This window comes from Anabrus simplex, chromosome 2 (genome assembly GCF_040414725.1).
Source record: "Anabrus simplex isolate iqAnaSimp1 chromosome 2, ASM4041472v1, whole genome shotgun sequence".
Classification (NCBI taxonomy): domain Eukaryota; kingdom Metazoa; phylum Arthropoda; class Insecta; order Orthoptera; family Tettigoniidae; genus Anabrus; species Anabrus simplex.
Window position 1 is genome coordinate 665077696 of NC_090266.1, and position 22255 is coordinate 665099950.

The 22255-nt window shown below is 38.2% G+C and overlaps 1 protein-coding gene across 8 annotated transcripts in view; it reads right to left on the bottom strand.

Moving 5' to 3' along the window:
• Nucleotides 1-22255, bottom strand: part of PMCA (plasma membrane calcium-transporting ATPase 3) — a 1641549-nt gene that overhangs the window by 602140 nt on the left and 1017154 nt on the right. For all 8 annotated transcript variants that reach the window (XM_067141188.2, XM_067141187.2, XM_067141184.2 and 5 more), the window contains one exon: nt 11052-11275. In XM_067141188.2, the coding sequence (XP_066997289.2) occupies nt 11052-11275 (224 nt within the window). The remainder of the gene's footprint in view (nt 1-11051; nt 11276-22255) is intronic.

Sequence of the window (22255 nt, forward strand, 5' to 3'; positions counted from 1 at the left end):
CTTCATTAGGCTACAGCCCCAGCATTTGCCTGGTGTGAAAATGGGAAACCATGGGAAACCACCTTCAGGGCTGCCAACAGTGTCTGAGCCCCACTATCTTCCGGATGCAAGCTCACAGCTGTGAAGTTTTTGGTGGGCATTTTGAGATGTCAGGGGTAATATACATTTCTGGGTATACAGTAAGAACAATATCCAGAAGGATAAGCTGTGACAAATGTGTAGGTCTCCTGCAGAGTAATGAAACAGATGAACCCTATTTTGAAAAACTCAGGTGGGTTAGTGGTGCCGTCAGACTGTGTTGTATGTGTCTGCATAACATTGACGGGAATATTTACCTTATTGATATCTGAAGACTAGGTACCTGGATTGTGAAAATCCAAAAGAATTTCTCTCCTCTCTATCCAGAGCTGCTTTAGGAAGAGAAGAAAATGAATAGGTCTGGTTTGAATGCACTCATTGTGGACATGACAATAATTGTCTGATAGATTGTTTGTCTACATTTTCCAATGTTATCTTAAATAATTATAGAGAGCATGTGAAGAACACAAGTTATATCAGGAGTGAGGATAAAGACATTAAGTGGAGGAAGCTGTGAATGCTCCACAATAATTGAACTTGGGAATACTGTTCTTATAGGGTTTTGTTTTTCTTCATGTAAAAGGTGTATTTCTAACTTCAGTGAATGCATTCACTGATGTGTGGGTTTCTCAGTATCATTTTACGAAGACTGTGCATTTATTATAATCATCATGTTGGTATAATGTAGTGAATATGTGTGAAGTCCTTCAGTGTCTGACACACTCCCTTTTCTTTCAGCCTCCACTTGACAGATAGGTACAGTGTGGCCAAGCATACCTTCCGGCTATAACAGTAGATGGCTCCGAGTACTACTGAAGTGCAGTTTCAGCTGAAGATTGCTCATATCTACAACCTCTATTAGAATGTGCACTACAGTCAGTTGTGTACACTGCAAGTACACAATGGGGGTAGGAGTCCTCAATAAGCAACAGTATACAATTGTCCAGAAGGCTGTCTGCCAGTAAGACAGCTTTCTGGGAAGCCCAAAGACAAGTCTGGCATGTTTTCATTGTACGCTTAATTCTGTATGCCAGAAGTAAAGTATCGTAAGTCTCATATTAGTAATTTTACAGGAAAGACAGTTAAAGTAACTATTCAAAAAATCTATTAGCTGGACAGAGCAGTAAGAAAGCAGTACATGTTTTCTTAGTATTCATGCACATACTGGGCAACATTATTTCAGGTGTAGTCCAAGGATTGAAATATTGTTTTAAAACTATTTAATAACAGGCTCTGGACTCTTTACTCAGACATTTGTCAATTGATCTTCAAATAAAGGCAATAGAACCCATGTCAGTGTTGTTGAAAACAAAGGAACTTGCATTTATTCAATACCGATAATGAAAGTTTATATTAAGGATGAAGAATATTATGTAAAAGCTCAGAAATTATTCTCATTGGCAGGATAATAAACCCCACTGGTGGAATGAGGTAAAGTTTTGCGGTAAGCATGGCAGTATGATGGTAAAAATTGCAGTAAGTCCACAACATTCTTGTATTTTTTATTTGAATTGCAATTGGATTGTGATATCACACTTCCAGCTGCACTGGTAAAGTCACTTTGGGATGCTGTGCAGGTTTCTAAGTCTACTATTTGGAAAGTGGTGTCTTCAGATTTGTAGTAAAGAACTGCCACTGTGTCTTGCATTAACTTGTAAATAAACACACTGACACATTAGAAATGGCTGCTTATCAATACTTTTCAACGTGATATTTTCTGCATCTTGAAGGTTTATATCTATATTTTGTGCTGGTATCACTTCAAACACAACTATCCAAATTTTATTCCCTCTCTTCGTATCTGAAAACAAGAATATCGTCGTTGCCGGGACAAAATCTCCTATGTGGTAACATTTTTGGAGATATACTGACCCGCAGCACATACATTATGAAGAGCGAGAATGCCTGGACAACATTCACACAATATTGCACCTTAGATGACAGAACCTTACCAGCCAAAATATTTCACAAAGAAGGTTTTGTCCTGGCAGCAACAATATATTCTATTTTAGTCTATTACTGGGTGATGCTAGGTTCATTCCTTACACTGTACTACTGATGTGTACATAATACAAACATGGATATTTGGTGTATTTACCATTTTGAATAACATGAGAGATTTCATGGCGAGAGAGACTATTTTATGTGAACGAGCATTCATTATATTGCCCTCATTACACACTTATTTGAAAAGTCACAGTTTAGATTATTAAGAAACTGTAACATCACTACTATAACCTCACTTGACTGAGTGACAACTGAATGTCTATATCTGGCGAAGCAAACTCATAAGCGGAGTTGGGTGGTGGTCCATTTTGCTTTCATACAAAGCTACTACGAATAAGCATATCTGAAGTCCACGTAGGACAATATACCTCTAAAGGAATATGGATGACAAAATCTCCTTTTATCTCAGGTTCTATGCTGCAATGTACCTCTAAGTAATATATTCAATTGTGATTATAACAAGGTATTAAACCTACGCTTATCATTCTCAAATGCAATTTTATTTGACGGAAATAAATATCACACGAGAACACGTTCACTTCCATATATAAATTACTTTATTGTCACTGTAAGTCAAAACACACAATTATACACACTAGCAAGTGACACTACAATACTTAATAGCGGAATCTCTTAAGTCGATTCTGACAAGTACAGACATCAACAACAATGACTCGCGCACTATAACATACTCTCTCTTGAACTCGCTGACTCCACCTCGGAGCCAAACAGTTACTCGCAGTCCATCACTTGCCTTCGAGTCCAACACTGACTGACAGTTCGATATATATACACACACACACTTACACTGTTCAATCAACCCTCTAGAATTATCGATTTCTGGAAGGGTTCTTACAACACACTAATGGAACACACTAGAAACATCAATCGACCAGCTAGTCGAATGGAGTACTCTAGTAATGGATCCAGCTCGAACTTTCGTTTACTGTTTACCAATACACAGAAATTGCTCAAACATTCCTAACGTCTCTACATGTATCTAGATAATAAACCTTACAGTAAGTTTCCAGAACCCTTCATATATACCAAACTAGCAAGATACCCGTGCTTCGCTACGGTATTATATTGAAATTTATAATTGAATGCTTATTGTTTTATATATAATCCGCCGAAATTCGCGATCTGACTTTTTCTGAGAGAATCCGCCAAAATTCGTGATCTCACTCGTTTTCTAATACATTATGGCAAGTTTCCTCCCATTTTAAAATCTTTCTTTCCAGCAATCGATTTCGTACTTTCCGAGCTAAGTAGAGGTATTTCACCCGGTCAGTTGGGTCCCTAAATCTTTGCCATCTTTTCCTATAAGCATTTTTAATATGGATCAAATCCTTCAGGAGATCCAGCGTGGTGTCGTCTTGGGTGCCTTGGCGATAGTGAACCCGCGGTCGGACTGCAATGGTAGTCATTACCCGTCCAGGACCCATTTCCAGCGCGGTCCGCACATTTGACGACGGTCCAGAACATTATTATTATTATTATTATTATTATTATTATTATTATTATTATTATTATAGATGATCTGGACCCCAAGCAAGATGCAAGACCGCTACTTGCCGGTAAATTACATCTGCTGCCATTGTCATTGTTGAGAATGTGACCAGCACCATTGTCGCGCATAGGCAAGTGTGCGGGATATCTGGCCATACGAATGACATACTTCCGTGCATTATTGACCTTATTATGGAGGCGAAAAATTGGACGGGCAATCTCATTCCTATAATTTATTTCAAATGTGTTTAAATTTTTATTTTATATGCCAGGAGAATCTACTGTAATCTAAGAACGTTCTCCGAAGGAAAAGATGGCTCTTGAAAACTAACCCAGGAAAGATTAAAAAATGATCGGTTTATGATCAGAATAAGTACATCGAAAATCTACAGCCTGTTTCCAGTCATTCGACAGAATCAGGAATGGAATGAATAAAGCCCCATCTAGCGGTGACAATAGGAATTGTGCCGGCAGCCGAAACCTGTCGCACTCCTCTGTGGCTATGATTAGTGGATGACAAAATGAAATGATATTGGACAGTGTTGCTGGAATTAATGATGACAGGGAAAACCGGAGTATCCGGAGAAAAACCTGTCCCGCCTCCGATTTGTCCAGCACGAATGTCACATGGAGAGACCGGGATTTGAACCATGGAACCCAGCTGTGAGAGGCCGGCGCGCTGCCGCCTGAGCAACGGAGGCTCCTTATAAATACATTATGAACAGTAAAATCAATTGGTCTAACCTCCTTTTACACCCCACCGCCATAAAGTTTATTTACCTCCCCCCCCCCCCCAAAAAAAAAACTAAAAGAAGGCGTGTTTATGTTTAAAGGAGATTCCAAACACCATTGTTTAAGTCTATTACCTTCACTTTTGAGATTAAAATAATTCACTTTTTTTCACTTTCACACTCCTCCCCCCCTCCACCCCCACCAAGTGAATTTTCCGGCAAAAAATACTTGTTCCTTTAATAGTAAAGAATCTTCTAAATACCAATCATCACGACTGTAACTAACTTCTTCAGTTATTGATTTATGTGTCCTCATGAAAGGAATTCAACTCCTTTTCACTCCCGGCCCCCAAGATGATTTGCCCTCCCAAAACACGTTTTTCTTTGTTTTTAAAGGAGATCCAAATACCAATTTTCACGTCTGTAGGCCCTAACAACTTTAATTTTTAATAGATGTAAGTATTCTCATACAATTAAGTCAATTTTTCAATTCTTTCACCTCTCCCCCCCCCCCCCCCCCCCCCCGCCATTGGATTTTCCGAGAATACGTCTTTCTCTACTTTTAAAGCAGATTCCAAATATCAAATTTCACATCTATAACATCTTCACTTTTGAGATAACTGTAGCCTAATTAAAAGAATTCAACACAATTTTCAGTCACTTTTACCCCCCCCCCTTCACCCAAGTGGTATTTCCGAAAACTAAAAATACACGTTTCTTTATTTTTAATAGAGATAAAAAATACCATTTTTCACTTCTGTAACATGTTCAGTTTTTTGAGATATACTGTATAAATTCTCATTTTAAAATTTCACCCACTTTTTAGCTCCCCTTAAGAGGAGTTTCCAAAAACAAATCACTTATGTTTCTTTACATTTACAGGAGATTCCGAATAAGACTTTCTACGTCTGTAACATTCTACGTTTCTCTGATATTCTGTAGACATAATCTTTCAAAAAATTCACCCCAATATGTCACTCCTGTTTAACCGCCAATAAATGGAATTTTCAAAAACAAAAAAATACGCATTTCTTTATTTTTTAAGGAGATCCCATATACAAATTTTTCAGTTCTGTAATATCCTCAGTTTCTGAGATATATGTATCCTCATTAAAGGCATTCAACCCATTATTCACCCTTTTACACCCCTCCTATTCGGATTTACAGAAAACAAAAAATATGTGCTCCTTTATTTTTAAAGGAGATTCTAAATATCAATTTTTAAATGTGCACACTTTTAAAGTTTTGATATATAGATACACTCATTTTAAAAATTCACCCCCCTTTTCCCCTCCCATTAATTGGATTTTCCAAAAACAAAAAAATGTGTGTTTATTTTTAAAAGAGATCAAAAGTACCAATTTTCAGGTCTGTAATTTCTACAGTTTGAGATATAAGTACCAGTATCCTGATTAAAGGCATTCAACCCCTTTTTTTCACCCCTTTTCACCCGTCCTATTGGGATTTTCTGAAAACAAAAACAAAAAATACGTGTTTCTTTATTTTTAATGATGATTCTAAATACCAAATTTTACATCTGTAAACTTTCGAAGTTTTGAGATATAGATACACTCATTTTAAAAATTCACCCCCCTTTTCCCCCCCTCCCATTAATTGAATTTTCCAAAAACAAAAAAGTATGTGTGTCTTTATTTTTAAAATAGATCAAAAGTACCAATTTTCAGGTCTGTGATATCTTCAGTTTCTGAGATATAAGACAGTACCGGTATCCCGATCAAAGGCATTCAACCCCTTTTTCACCCGTCCTATTGAGATTTTCTGAAAACAAAAAAATACGCGTTTCCTTATTTTCAAAGAAGATTCTAAATACCAATTTTTACATTTGTAAACTTTTAAAGTTTTGAGATATAGGTGCACTCATTTTAAAACTTCACCCCCCCTTTTCACCCCCTTAGCAACGGAATATCCAAAAATCCTCTCTTAGCGAGCACCTACATCCTAATATGAATGTATCCCCAAAATTTCATTTCATAATGTCCAGTAGTTTTGGCTCAGAGATGATGAATCAGTCAGTCAGTCAGTCAGTCAGGACAAGCTATTTTATATATAGAGATTATTGTACAATAAATCTAATATATGAACATTATAGAGTTGTCTATCGCTTTTGACTATATAGATTTTGAGGTTAACCTTATACCCGATGCGTATTTGAGGTTATACAAATTTATAATACATACTTACAGGGAAACCATGTATTAGTCATGTTTAGCATTTAACAAAAGATAATTTAGCATTTAATAAAATAGAATTAAAATATATTAAACATAATAATTGAAGGCTTTACACCAGTTACGATGTCGTACCTACAACACGCTGGCTGAAAATGGACACGAGACAGTTTGCTTCAGACAGAATTTTTCTTATCTAAAGGCCAGTCTCCACTGATTAACATTTAACAAGAACATGTTAAATGTTTAAAGTGTTAAATGTTGACAGGCGACACTATCTACATGTTAACTGTTAAATACTGTTTCATGTAACATTGTGTCCACACTTAATTAACATGTTAAACTTTACTTCATTTGTTTATATACAGGTACTTCATCATATCAATTTGTGGTAATACATTAGGTGGTGTCTAGAATTTTCACACAAGGACAATGGACTCAGATGAAGAGGATTTTGGCCTTTGTTATTGCCACTGTTGCTTCTTGTTATGATATAGAAATGCAGTTTTATTAGGCACATTTACTCCCCTCATCCTGCTCATTGCTTCAAAAGCAAACCACTTTGAAGTATAAACTTCGCCCGATCCCGCTCCCAACTTTCCTGAACTTTTTGCAATTCTCAACTGTACTGAGAACGGAGGGATGCTAGTTTTCTTCGATGCACTCGTGGGAACAATTATAGATAACTTATAGTTCCTGGAAACTGTCGGCTTTCTTCACTTTATCTCTGTATTCGTTTGATAGGATATCCCACAAACAAGGCCTTTCAATGATATCATTAATTAAGTCTAGAGTAATCTTCTTGCTTCTAGTCCGGCCCCGCTGTCTAGGGGGAAGCTTGTCTGCCTGTCACCCGACGGCCCCAGGTTCGAGTCCCGGCCGGATCAGGGGTTTTTATAAATGATTAATATCCCTGGCCTGGGGACTGGGTGTTTGTGTCGTTCTTAACATTCCTTTCCTCACATTCAACACTTTACACTTCTGCCATTTACAAAATACATGCAGGTTCCTCAAGTATGTTGCAAGTAGGGGCAAAAGATCTTTCTAGGTCGATGCCTCGAACAAATAGCATTTTAAAATGAAATAAAAAAATAAATAAAATCTCCTTGCTCCACTCCATTTCTGACTAAATTTTAGTCTAGTGCAGAGAGAACGACACACGTGCGCGTGCATGCCCGTACTGTATTTGTAGCCGATAATTAACAGGATGAGCGTTGCGGAGTGTTATAACTATAATCCTACTTCACGAGAAGCACATCGTTTTCGTCGTTTAGGCTATCTGTTGGCATAGAAACAGCACGGAAGTTGCCGAAGCTGTGCCGAAATCTCCCAACAACGAATTGACTCGACATGTTTTCCACTTGGAGTGGAAAACACGCCAACATGTTAAAAGTGTTAACGTCAACATTCTGAGTTAAAATGCAAAGTCAATTGGATGACACAATCAAAATATACATGTCAATTGTAACATGTTGGTGTTAAATGTTTATCAGTGGAGACAGAAATGCCTGCCACTCTTTGAAGGAGACATTGAAGCAAGTCTCAGGTGGGAGAGAGTATCATTAGCTGGAATCTAGTACGAAAATTGGTGCAGTGGGACATTCCCCGATGCAGCCTTATCAACCAACTTATTTGCTATATCCATGTGGTGTGGAAACCACACAAAATTCCGAGGCTCACACTGCACAATCTGACTAAACTGCATTGAAGAGTGGCGTAGGAAACAATCGACTACAAACAACTCAAGAGTTGGTACGTACCAGAAGATGCTGGTATTTATTGGCTTGTGTATACTGCACAGCTTCCCAGATAGCCCAGAACTGTTATAACCTGCATATTCACCGAAAGGAAACAAACCTGGTATCATACAAATTTTAGTGAAAAACGGAAGAGTATGTATAGGCAGGTACTTTGAAATAGAAACAGGTTCCAAGGAGGACATTCCAGGAATCATTTATGAACAAGGGGAGTGTGTATGTAAGGATCTTCAAAAGGCAAAGTATTCAGTCAGCAGTATGTAAAGATTGTTGGTTACAAGGACAATGCCCAGATAGAGGAGGTGACTAATACTTAAGAAGTATTAAAATTTACCTATGACAACAATGACATTTACAGTAAGATACAAAAGTTGAAAACTAGAAAAGCAGCTGGAATTGGTAAGGTTTCGGGGGATATACTAAGGACAATGGGTTGGGATATAGTACCATATTTGAAGTACTTATTTGATTATTGTTTGCATGAAGGAGCTATACCAAATGAATGGAGAGTTGCTGTAGTAGCCTCTGTGTATAAAGGAAAGGGTGATAGACATAATGCTGAAAATTACAGGCCAGTCAGTTTGACATGCATTGCATGTAAGCTTTGGGAAAGTATTCTTTCGGATTATGTTAGACACGTTTGTGAAATTAATGACTGGTTTGATAGAAGGCAGTTTGGGTTTAGGAAAGGTTATTCCACTGAAGCTCAACTTTTAGGATTCCAGCAAGATATAGCAGATATCCTGGATTCAGGAAGTCAAATGGACTGTATCACAATTGACCTATCTAAGGCATTTGATAGGGTAGATCATGGGAGACTACTGGCAAAAATGAGTGCAATTGGACTAGACAAAAGAGTGACTGAATGGGTGGCTATATTTCTAGAAAATAGAACTCAGAGAATTACAGTAGGCAAAGCTTTATCTGTCCCTGTAATAATTAAGAGGGGAATTCCTGAAGGCAGTATTACTGGACCTTTATGTTTTCTTATATACTGTATATCAATGATATCTGTAAAGAATTGGAATCAGATATAAGGCTTTTTGCGGATTATGTTATTCTGTGCAGATAAATAAGTTACAAGATGGGCAACTGCAAAATGACCTCGATAATGTTGTGAGATGGACAGATGATAAACGGGGTTAAAAGTCAGGTTGCGAGTTTCACAATAGGAAAAGTCTTTTCCGTTTTAATTACTGCGTTGATGGGGTGAAAGTTCCCTTTGGGGATCATTGTAAGTACTTGGGTCTTAATATGAGGAAAGATCTTCATTGGGGTAATCACATAAATATGACTGTAAATATATTTTTTTTTTTTTCTTTGCTAGTGGCTTTACGTCGCACCGACACAGATAGGTCTTATGGCGACAATGATTGTAAATAAAGGGTACAGATCTCTGCACATGGTTATGAGGGTATTTAGGGGTTGTAGCAAAGATGTAAAGGAGAGGGCATGTAAGTCTCTGGTAAGACCCCAACTAGAGTTTGGTTCCAGTGTATGGGATCCTCACCAGGATTACTTGATTCAAGAACTTGAAAAAATCCAAAGAAAAGCAGTTCGATTTGTTCCGGGTGATTTCCGACAAAAGAATAGCGTTACAAAAATATTGCAAAGTTTGGCTTGGAAGACTCGGGAGAAAGGAGAAAAGCTGCTCGACTAAGTGATATGTTCTGAGCTGTCAGTAGAGAGATGGTGTGGAATGACATCAGTAGACGAATAAGTTTGAGTGGTGTCTCTAAAAGTAGGAAAGATCACAATATGAAGAGAAAGCTGGTATTCAACAGGACAAATTGGGGCAAATATTTGTTTATAGGAAGGGGAATTAGGGATTGGAATAACTTACCAAGGGAGATGTTCAATAAATTTTTCAATTTCTTTGCAATCATTTAAGAAAAGGCTAGGAAAACAACAGAGAGGGAATTTGCCACATGGACGACTGCCCTAAATGCAGATCAGTAGTAACTGAAATTGAAATTCACAATGAACACGCAGTTCATTTTTCCACCTACAATATATTCATATAATGAAGCCCTGATCTCAGGCAACTTACAGCAGACTGAAACACCCTCTGATAGATGGAGGAGTCCATGTACAGTTTAAGGTCCCAGTTCAGATCCAAGACTACCTCAGGGCGATTTATTAATTACAAAAAATACACTACTAGGTATCCAAACTATCTCAGAAGGTGAAGACTAGCAGAACTTGTGGCAACTACAGAAGTGCAATCTTGCCAGTTGGGTCTAGCACAAAACTTCAACGTACTCTCAGCTGTTCCGATTATGAAACACCCAAAGGTAATCACAAAGGAGCGTCATCCACAGAAAATTTTGACAGTTTGCCTACACATTTCAGGCCATCAGAGTCAATTTAATTGAGCACAATACTATGGAACAGAATTTTATCTACCATAAAAGAATTTACAGTTCGTAACACAATTTCTGACAATCACATCATGCTTTCAACATTTTTCCACAACTCCAATTTACTACAAACAGAAAACATGCAACAGACGCAGTCTTAAAGACGATGGTGCCATTTACATAAAGGTGACTGTGATGGACAACTTTTATTTCACAACGGAGCTGAATTGTTTGCTGTTGATAATATAATGTACAGGCAATTCTACTGATCAAAGAAAGTTTTGTTTTTTTAAAGCAGCAAGTCACCAATCATTTAAGTTTGTTACAATATGTATCTCCACCTCATAAAGTATCTCAATTAACACCTATTACTCCTAAGGAAGTGGAGCCTAACTACTGAAAAATAGTATTGGTGCTTACCTGGCATATATCTCCCACTACGATGTCGCCAACCGAAATTTGTTTAACTTCTCCAGCTCGGATAACAGAAAACTTATGTTCACCTTCAATTCTACTTTGTAAACCTCTGAATTGTCTCTCTTTTGTGTAATCATTAAATGCCGTAACAAGGACAACAACTATGACGGAGATGAGAATTGCCAGGCCTTCAATCCACCCATGTTTCCCCTCATCTTCACTACTTTCTGGAAAAAAGCAACCACATCCAATAATATTAGTAGAGGTTTGTGGAAATCTGTAAAGTAATATACAATTCCAAAATGTAGAGAGTTCATGCATGATGAATCTAGGATAAAATGAAAACGTATACCCACTCAAAATAAGCAATTTTAACATAGGAAGTTGTTTTGTCAATTTACACAACCTTGATGAAGAGTTAAAAAGAAATATCACTGAGATAATAACACTTACACTATTTTGCAAGAACAAAGAATTTCAACTAAAATAACCAACCAAATATTAAGGAAAACTAAAGTGTGGTCCGAGCTGTTAATCATGCATGTTCTCTGAAGCAAGGTGAGATTTGTTAACAGGGCTATGCATCATTTACTTCATTGAGGAAGGAAGAAAGATTCATTAGATTGTTAGTAGAGTATACTGAAAGAAGACTTGTGACTTGCAAAGAATTTGATGAATATACAAGTCATTAATATAACTGCTATATTAGCTCCTAAACTGAATGATACCTGCTGTTTACCAGTAGTACTTCCTTTCTTCATTAACAGAACTACATCAGGATCATTACATCTGGGAATATAACGGCAAAGGAATTAAATAGAACATCTCCTAGCAAGGTCACAAACATTAAATGTAACTTTTTACTTAAGTGATGAGCAATACTGCAGTATTTCAAATTTGTGCATTCGGTCAAATCGTATTTATGAAACTTAAGTACTCTTAAAACATAAGGTAGATAACATTAGAACAATTACACAAATACGTAAACCAATGTTTTTGCAAGAAAATGAAAAAATGCAACATGCAATTCAATTTCCACGTGATAAAATGGACTTTGAAACATCACCGAAATTAACCGTCTTTAAATAACTCCTCAATATCTTTAAAACATTTATTCAATAATGTCTACTAGGAATACCTCTGACTCTGTAAATGCAATGAACAGTCAAACTGACATGAATACCTAAGATTAAATATATTTTAATGATGCTCATAACATGTGGGTCAATCAAATTTTTTTTTTCAGCTAATTTACAATAGACACAGAGCAAGTTCTGCAGATGAAGGAATGAAAATTAAGGCACACTAAAGGTTTGTTAAAGCAAATAACCAGCACAGAAAGCAGTAGCACATGAAGTATAGAAGGGTGCATCTCTTGAAATGTTTACAGTGGTTTTTGATGAAAGGATTAGATCGCTAAAAGTTCTTGAAGAAGGCAGAACCACCAGCATAGCATTTTAAAACAACTCTGTAGTAATCAATATTTACAAATTGTCCAAAAATTTAACTTAGTCTACTATTATATCAACAGAAATAGAATTTGAATGCCATAAAAGATTTGCAGGTTTTCATTCCAGGTGAGCAGAGTGCTAAACGAGACACCAGTAATCTGAGCTAGGGTCATAATTATCTTGATGCTTGAATGGATAGTTATGAACGTAGAAATACTCATGAAGGTCACAGTCCATACGAGAATTTGAAACTCACCCTTCCAAGAACATTCACTTCTCCAAATTTATTCTTCCGTCACCACATTTATTAGAATGGGTCCAATTAAAAGTCACAGTGCAAAACTTTAAATACTATACCTAAATGGTTTTCTGTTACAGAACTAAGTGGTTTTACTCATATTGCATTATTTCCAAAGCAAAGCATTTCTGAATAATTAAACCCTGGCTGGAGTTTATGCTATGAAGGAGTTCTCATAAATTTTAACTATCTGAATGAATGCAAGTGGCAACTGTTATCACAGACATGAGAAAAGACTTGAGACAACTGAAGAAATATTTACAAATGGAAATACTGCTAACAATGCCAGAGTTATCGACAACAAAAAGGTCCTTTATTAAGAACAAAAAAATCTTTTCTTTCAGTAACTTTAAGAGGATGAGCTTCCACACTTACAGAGGGTGGGAATTTCTTAAGATTTAACATCTGTTGTAGAAGTCAAATAACAAAAGGCAGAGGCACAACAAAATGGTTACTACAGGTGGTGGAATGCTAGGAACACAGGACAAATACAGAATAGTAAGAAAAGGAACTCCGTAAGATTAGTGTACAGTACGGTCTTTCTATCCTTCATGGCTTCACATATTTGAGGTTTGATATTCCATCCATCCATCCATCCATCCATCCATTACAATCTCCTTATAGACTGTTATGCCTTTCAGCATTCAGTATGCAAGCCCTGAATTTACTAAGCGCCACCAAAAATCTTCTCTGTGTAGATAGTTCTGTGGCCTCATTTAGTTCTACGCCTCCTATCTTTAAATCGTTAGAAACAGAGTCTACCCATCGCTGTTTTGGTCTCCCTCTACTTCTCTTACCTTCCATAACAGAGTCCATTATTCTCCTACGTAACGTATCCTCCTCTATTCACCCCACTAATGAAGCCAGTTTACGTAAAGCTTCATTCACCGAGTTCATTAATAACTTATCCTTTATCTACTCATTCCAAGTACCCTCCTGTCATTGTACCCACCTGTTTGTACCTTGTCACTTTCATGTCTGTTACTCCTAAATTATGAATAAGATATCCTGAGTCCACCCAGCTTTCTCTCCCATAAGGCAAAACTGGTCTGAAAACAGACCGATGTAAATATAGTTTTGCCTGGGAGCAGACTTCCTTCTTACAGAATACTGCTGAACGCAACTGCAAGCTCGGGGCATTAGCTTTACTGCACTTTGAATCGGTAAGATTTACTATACTACCATCCTGCAAGAACATACATCCTAAATACTTGAAATTTTCTACCTGTTCCAGCTTTGTATCCCTAATCCAACATTAAATTCTCTTTGATTTCTTTCCTACCAACATCAATTTAGTCTTTGAAAGGTTAATTTTCACACCATACTCATTGCACCAATTATCCGGTTCCAAGATATTACACTGCAGGCTTTCGGCACAATCTGCCATTGAGACAATTAAGATTAAAGATTACAGCCTTGCCTAACTCCTGTAAGTGCGAGGGCCATCCGGAAAGCAGTACCCATTAGTGCCGCATGAAGCGCTGACGACTCTGGTAGCTGCTGGGCAAGGTCAGATCGCGTCAGTGGCTTGTCTGCCTGCTCTGTGCGAGGTTGCGTGACACTAGCATTGCCTGTGATCATTTAAAATGTTTAAACAAATTAAGAACCCCGCCAGTTGTGAAATGAGGGCCGTGATTAAATTTCTTAATGCACGAAACGTTCGACCTTGTGATATTCATCGCCAATTAATGGAGGTGTATGGAGACAATATGATGGAAGAGTCGTCTGTTCGGCGCTGGTGTCGCAACTTCAACCTGGGGAGGGGGGATACACACGATGAGGAGCGTTCAGGGAGACCATCTATCATTACAGACCAACTGCTGAGCGCAATAGACGAATGCGTGAGGAACGATTGGCGCGTCACAATTGATGAACTCTAAACATTTTCCTAATGTCTCTCGAACAATTGTTCATGAAATTGTCAAAGACCATCTGTATCATTCAAAAATCTGTGCAAGGTGGGTCCCTCAGATGCTTACAGAGGAGCACAAAACCAAGCGTATGGCTACCGCACTGACGTTTCTGGGACGTTACTCCGATGAAGGAGAGACTTTCCTGACTCCCATCATTACTGGGGACAAAACATGGGTTTGTTATGCATCACCTGAGAGTAAACAACAGTTAATGGAGTGGCATCATGCTCATTCACCAACCAAACCAAAAAAATTCAAGACAGTTCTGTCCACCAGGAAACTCATGGCAACCATTTTCTGGGATCACCAAGGTGCACTGCTCATTGATTTTATGGCCCGTGGAGACAATTAATGCTAATGCGTATCGTGAAACATTATCGACGGCGAGGTCTATTGTCTACAGGCTTCATTCTCCTTCATGACAATGCCAGGCCTCGTGCAGCTGCGATAACTTTTGCGGCAATTCAAGTGGGAAACCTTCGACCAACCCCTGTATAGCCCGGACTTGGCCCCTTCGGATTTTCATCTCTTTACGAAGCTTAAAGACTTTCTGGCGGGAAAAAGATTTGACAACGATGAAGAACTTAAACGAGCTGCGACTACGTATCTCAATACGCTGGCGGCGGAGGAGTATGACGCTGGAATACAAAAACTCTTCCCACGTTATGACAAATGCCTAAATTTGCTTGGAGATTATGTGGAGAAGTAGTGTAAAGTATGCTCTTTCCAATAAGAATGTGTATATTTGTTAATATTTACCCGTGTCTTTATTGCGCAAACGGGTACCACTTTCCGGATGGCCTTCGTACCTTGAACCAAGATCTCGTTCTACCACCAATTCTCACTGCAGCCCAATTGTCTACACAAATACCTTCGATTGATTTTAATCCGCCCATAATACCATAAGACATTAGGACGAACATCTTTTCCCTTAGTACTCTGTCATATGCGTTCTCTAGATCTACAAAACACTAGCACAACTGTCTATTCCTCCTCTAGCATTTTGCAGTTACCTGGTGCACACTGAGAATCTGATCCTGATAGCCCCTCTGTGGTCTGAAACCACACTGGTTTTCAACTTCCTCTCAGCCACTGATAGCAACTTCGCTTCCAAAGTCCCAGTGAACACCCTGACTGTTATACTGATCAATAGGGATACCTTGAAAATTGTTGGAATCCTTCCTATTCTCTTGCTTAAATATAGGTGCAATTACTGCTTTTATTCAATCAGAAAGTACATTACTGATAATCCATGCTAATCTTATTACTTTAAAAAGCCATTTCATCCCTGCCTTCTCAGTATATTTCACCATTTCAGGTCTAATTTTATCTATTCCTGCTGCATTATGACAATGGAGTTTATTTACCATTCCTTCCATTTCCTCAAGCATAATTTCACTAACAATATCCTCCTCCCAATGAACTCAGTTGTTCACGATGTCACCAGTAACATTTGCTTTTACATTAAGAGTTTCAAAATATTTTTTCCACCTGTCCAGTGATTCCCTGGGATCTAGGAGTTCACCTTATTTACCTAAAACACTATTCATTTCCTTTCCCCCCCCCTTTCTCAGATTCTTTATTAATGTCCAGAAAGGTTTCCCCTGCTGCTTGACCTAGTCTTTTTCAGGTTATTACCAAAATCTTCCCACAACTTCTTCTTAAATTCAATAACTACTTTTGTTTCGCTCTGTTTCTTTCATCTACGTACAATTCCCTGTCTGCACCAGTTCTCGTTTGGAGCCATGTCTGATATGCCTTCTTTTTATGTTCACAAACTGCCCTCACTATTAGAGAATTTTTTTTTTTTTTTTTCCTCTATGTTGCACTGACACAGATTTGTCTTATGGCGACAATGGGATAGGAAAGGCCTAGGTTGTGGAAGGAAGCGGCCGTGGCCTTAAGGTACAACCCCGGCATTTGCCTGGTGTGAAAATGGGAAACTACGGAAAACCATCTTCAGGGCTGCCGACAGTGGGGCTCGAACCCACTATCTCCCGATTACTGGATACTGGCCGCACTTAAGCGACTGCAGCTATCAAGCTCGGTCTATTAGAGATAGGCGAGGTGACACTGCTGTTTCGAAACATTTGATGCGGCACAGCGAATTGCTTCCAAGCAGTGTGTCAACACACGGAACATTTCCGTCTCTACAACAGAAGCAGTGCTGTACCTTGGCAGCGTTTCATGATATCGTGGTGAAGCTGTGTTTTGCGATGGCGTGGTGAAACATGAACGACACTTCATAGTAGAGTTCATTTCACTGAATAAAATGTTCCACTTTATGATAATGATAGCACATGAGGTTCATGAAATACTTAATGAACAAATGTACAAAATACATTATGATAAATAGATGTACAGTATAACCTAACATGTATCAGTATATAGTAATAAACTGTGTTCGCTTCCTCACTATGCGCTCACAATGATACTAAAATGGATCAGTTCTAAAGTTAAAAACACACTAAAATAGTAACTTTTTTGAATAACTACAAAATGATTAATGAAATTTAAGAAGAATTCAAAATAGGTATTGTGTACAATAACAAACAATTTTATTTACAATCTGCTTTACGTTGCACCGACACAGATAGGTCTTGTGGCGACGATAGGATGGGAAAGGCCTAGGAGTGGGAAGGAAGCGGCAATTGCCTTAATTAAGGAACAGCCCCAGCATTTGCCTGGAGTGAAAGTGGGAAACCATGAAAAACATCTTCAGGGCTGCCAACAGTGGTTTCTGAACCCACTATCTCCCGGATGCAAGCTCAGAGCCACACGCCCCGAACCGCACGGCCAACTTGCCCGGTGGTTCACAATATGAAGAGTCTGTTAAGAAGTGTCTGCTCATCTTCAGGGCAATATCATGCAGAGTGTTTCTCTTGAGGTGAGAGGATAAACACAGCACGGTCACCATTTCGAAGCTTTGCTGTTTCGAATCATCGGTGTAGCCGGCATGTACGGAACGGCTGGCGTTTCTGTTCATGTGGCACGATGAATGAAGCAACCTCACTGCTTCAAAACAGTGAAGTGGTGTTAGGTCGAGTCATCGAGACAGCTGATAGCCCCAGCACAGTGTTTCAAAGCACACACACATTAGCCAACTGTACTCATATCATTCCACCAAGAAGTTTGCTTTTTGCCCCCCCCATCGTTACACACAGTTGTTCCTAGGTATTCTATTGCCGTTTCCCAAACCGGGAACAGAAACTATGTTGCATGCAACAGTATTCTTGATGAACAGTCCTACCCCACACACTACCCTTCCCTCTTTAACACCCTTCAAGTACACACTTATGATATCCTGTATCTTCCTCATTATCTCCCCTTACCCAAATATCAGTAACTCCTGAACACATCCAGATGCATCCTCTTTGCTGACTCAGTTCTACTTTCTTTCTTCCGTAAGCCCCATTAATATTGACAGCTTCCCATCAAATTCAATTTTGTTCGCCAAGTTGTTTCCAAGGAATCCCTCACCTGTCAAATGCAACTGGGACTCCGTTACTCCCATAGGTCCGAGGCTTCCTTAAAACGTTCTGAGCATGATCTGTGAAAATTCTGTTAAGCAGGATGCTACCCTTACTTACACATATTCCTCTAATGGGTTAGGGACCACCGGTGGGTTGTAAAGTCCTAGCCGCCTGAGCAAAAGGAAGGCCATGATTCAGAATATGTCCGAGATGCCCACTCCCATTCTGTAGCAGCTGATATCCCAACAGTCAAGACCACCTACTACACCACTCAGCCATTGCCCTTTGTTCACGAAATAGGAAGAGACTTACAGTAACCTGCAGCACGAACTATTTCCATAACTAAAATGAATCTGTTTGGTCCCTCTCCTGCTTTGGTGCTCCTTACCTCCTTTCACCTGTATTAATCACCTTTCATTTTGCTTCTCTCTTTCACAATGGTTTTAAGTCACATCGGTCAGCGAGGTCTTACAGAGACAATGGGTAGGACCGGGAAGGAAATAACCCCATGGCCTAAGGCAAACCCCTATAGCATTTGCTTGGTGTGAAAATGGGAAATTGCAGACAATCTTCAGGGCTGTGGACATTGGGGTTCAAACCAGAATGCAAGCTAATGCTTAACACCTTGAACCGCATATCGAACTTAGTGAGTACTCTCTCATCCCACACTTCCCATGTCATGCAACAAGAATTCTTAAGGAAGATCCTACCATTCCTCAATGAGTTCATGAAGAACTTGGTAGAAATGGAAGAACTGTGATTGAAGAGAGTAGACAGAAGTATGTGAAGCTCTGCTGTTCATCCTTGTCCTTTCACGTTTTCACGATCATCCTTGTATCTCCTTTTGCCCACGCTAGCCTGTTGTTCTGTTATTGTTAAATTGTACATGATATTCAAAATAATCCTACTTTTTCTGTAACTCCTTCAGGACCTTACAATCCCCACTGCAGATTCACTACCATAAAAAGTAAATAGAATCAACCGCATAAGGGTAGAGTTAACACATTGAGGTCTTGCTCACTTTTCATAGAGTTTAATCCTCTGGACTGGCCATTTTTCACTAATTTTGGATTTTTAAATTAAATATTAGTTTTGAACTTAGGTAATTTTTTTTTTATTTCTCTAAATTTGAGTCCATACTTTCTACTTCATATCTGTAAAAACTGTAATACAAGAGATAGATCCTTACCATGGAAATAGTGGATTGAAATTAGGTTTCGTTAAGTTGAATGATACCCTTAACTAATAAAATATGGCTGATTCTTGGTTTTTAGGCTATTTAAAATTGTCTATACAAGAGGTAGATCTACAGGTCTGTTCAGTTGGTATAAAGCACTGTTGCCGGGCTGAGTGGCTCAGACGGTTAAGGCGCTGGCCTTCTAACCCCAACTTGGCAGGTTCGATCCTGGCTCAGTCCGGTGGTATTTGAAGGTGCTCAAATACGACAGCCCCGTGTCAGATTTACTGGCACGTAAAAGAACTCCTGCGGGACTAAATTCCGGCACCTCGGCGTCTCCGAAGACCTTAAAAAGTAGTTAGTGGGACGTAAAGCAAATAACATTATTATTATTATTATTATTATTATTATTATTATTATTATTATTATTATTATTATTATTATTATTATTATAAAGCACTGTCCAAGCCCATGTTCACGCATGACCGCCATTACGTTCACACTGCTGTAGAGTCGACACAGCTCTGACAATTTGAAAGGAAGAATATGATGTGTAGAGCTGTAGTTTGCTGCCACCTATGTTTTTCCCCAGAACTATTCGAACCAAATCTTATGCTGTAGTGTCGAACAACGCACAAAGTATGTTTGCTTTGTAGTAACAATACGAAAACCGGAGAACGAGTACCATGCGGGCTTAGTCCTCCACAATAATGACAAGTCGTCCTTCGACCTCAATGTGTTAACTATTGTAAGTTGTTTGCTTTAATCAATACATCACCACTTCTGTGATAGTATGAATTGATATAAGATATACAATCTCAAATTACCAGACCAAAAGGCAACAATGTAATACACCAAAACATAAAGGAAATGGTTAACATTTATCAAAAATCAACACTACATATAGGAGATAAAACTACGAACAACTGCCTTTTGTGCATATTCGACAACTATTTTTGTGATATGTTGAGACAGTATATATACTGTATGAAGCTAAACAATAGTTGTAAAGAACGCTTATAATAAATGACCTTCAAAAGAACAGCCTCAAAACTCCAACACTGAAGGAACATGCAGTTATCAAGCACCACAAAATTTATCATGAATTGTTGCTGCACAAACACAACAAGAAACAGCACAGTTGAAATATCACATTCTATCTTTCGTACAACAACCAGATCATAAAAAAGGACATAACTACCTTGTTTGAATACTACATGGCAGAGTGATTCAAACCAACAAAAAGAGTTTGTAATTTGAAACTTTATTTGTGGCTTGCTTAATATATCTAGAAAATAAACTAATCAACTGGTCAAGGTCAAAGAATACATGCAGTCATTAAAACTGGATTGATTTAAAAGAGAGCTTGGAAAAGCATGTGTGAAGCACTTCCAGAAGAAACAGCTGCCACTATTAGAGAGATTTAAAAGCACTAAATAGATGGTTGGTTTAGTTCCTCAGCAAACTACATTTTTGCAGGTTCCTCTTAAACTAGGTGTTAAATTTGATTGTGTTTATACACTGTCATAAAAAAACAACTAAGAATAAAATTCACAAAACCAAATAAATAGAAACATTAAAGAAAAAGGAGGTAAAGCAGATAATTAAGCAGCTGCTGAAGTTTCTCTTTCATGTCTTATTCATAGAAAGATAATACTACATGCTCAAGTCATGCTAAAGCAGGGTATATAAGAAGGGAAACAACAAGAACATTTAAAAAATGTATTGCTCTGTCATCTTTAGAAGATAAAATCAGTTTCTTTAACCAAGTGTTGAAGTTTTTACAAAGAAGTGCTCTATATACAGAAGGATTTGAGAATTCCAAATATACCATGTGCATTTCAAGCTGAAACTAGTGCAATGATGTTGCAGAAGATCAATAAGCTGAAAAGGAAAACTGTTAGTAAATCTATTATTGGTAACATAGGCATTTCTAGATCTATGAAGGAGTGTTGCGAAAGTTTGCAGCCTCCTCATCAGTCACTGGAAAACATTGATATCTTTTCATAGAAGCAACAAGAACAAGTGAAGCGACCACATAATAAGAAGAAAATTACCAGACATATTTACAACACATTCGACATTCTATCCCTTATCACTTACATCCTCACTCATCAAAATTTGACTAATAGATTTCACAGAGATATGGGATGGACATTTAGAATAAAATGAATGTCTATGGAAATTTCAGAATTCAGCCAGCAGACAACATAAGTAAGAACTTACGGAATGGCTGAGTGGTTTAGTTATGACTGCTGGCAAGGTTGGTATGTCAGTCCTGTTAATGAAGAACATGCCCCCAGACAAAGAACAAGTATATTTGGCTAGGAAAAGCAGTCATGAACAGCTCTGAAGGTCTCCAATAGGTGAGGGCAAAGGAAAGAAGCTAAGCAAAGCTGGAAATAATGTCAGCTGCCAGACATGGTTGAGGTCACATGATCACTATACAAGATTCATCATAGTAAGCCTATAGGATAGGTGGTAACAAAAATGTTTTAAAAAATTTTAAAAGGTGAATGAATAAAATATACAAAATATGAACACAAAAGAACTTTGATGAGACTCCTGAGGCTCATGCACACACTCGCACACTCTCTCTCTCTCTCTCTGTGTGTGCGTGTGTGCGTGTGCGTGTGCGTGCGTGTGTGTGTGTGCATGAAAATTGTCTGGAAGTGGTGAAGTCCTTCAGGTTATGGCATTCTTTGATGAAGCACAAGGTAATTCATTTTTCTAGATGAAAACTTGTATCCTAGTCAGTAAAATTATGAAGGAATAGCAAGGATGTTGACAGGGAGGATGGGGGGGATAAACATGAAAAATTCTGTAAATAAAAAGAAGTTAATTCACAAACAAATCAAATACACAGATTCATCATCCTGCAGTCGATTACTTGAT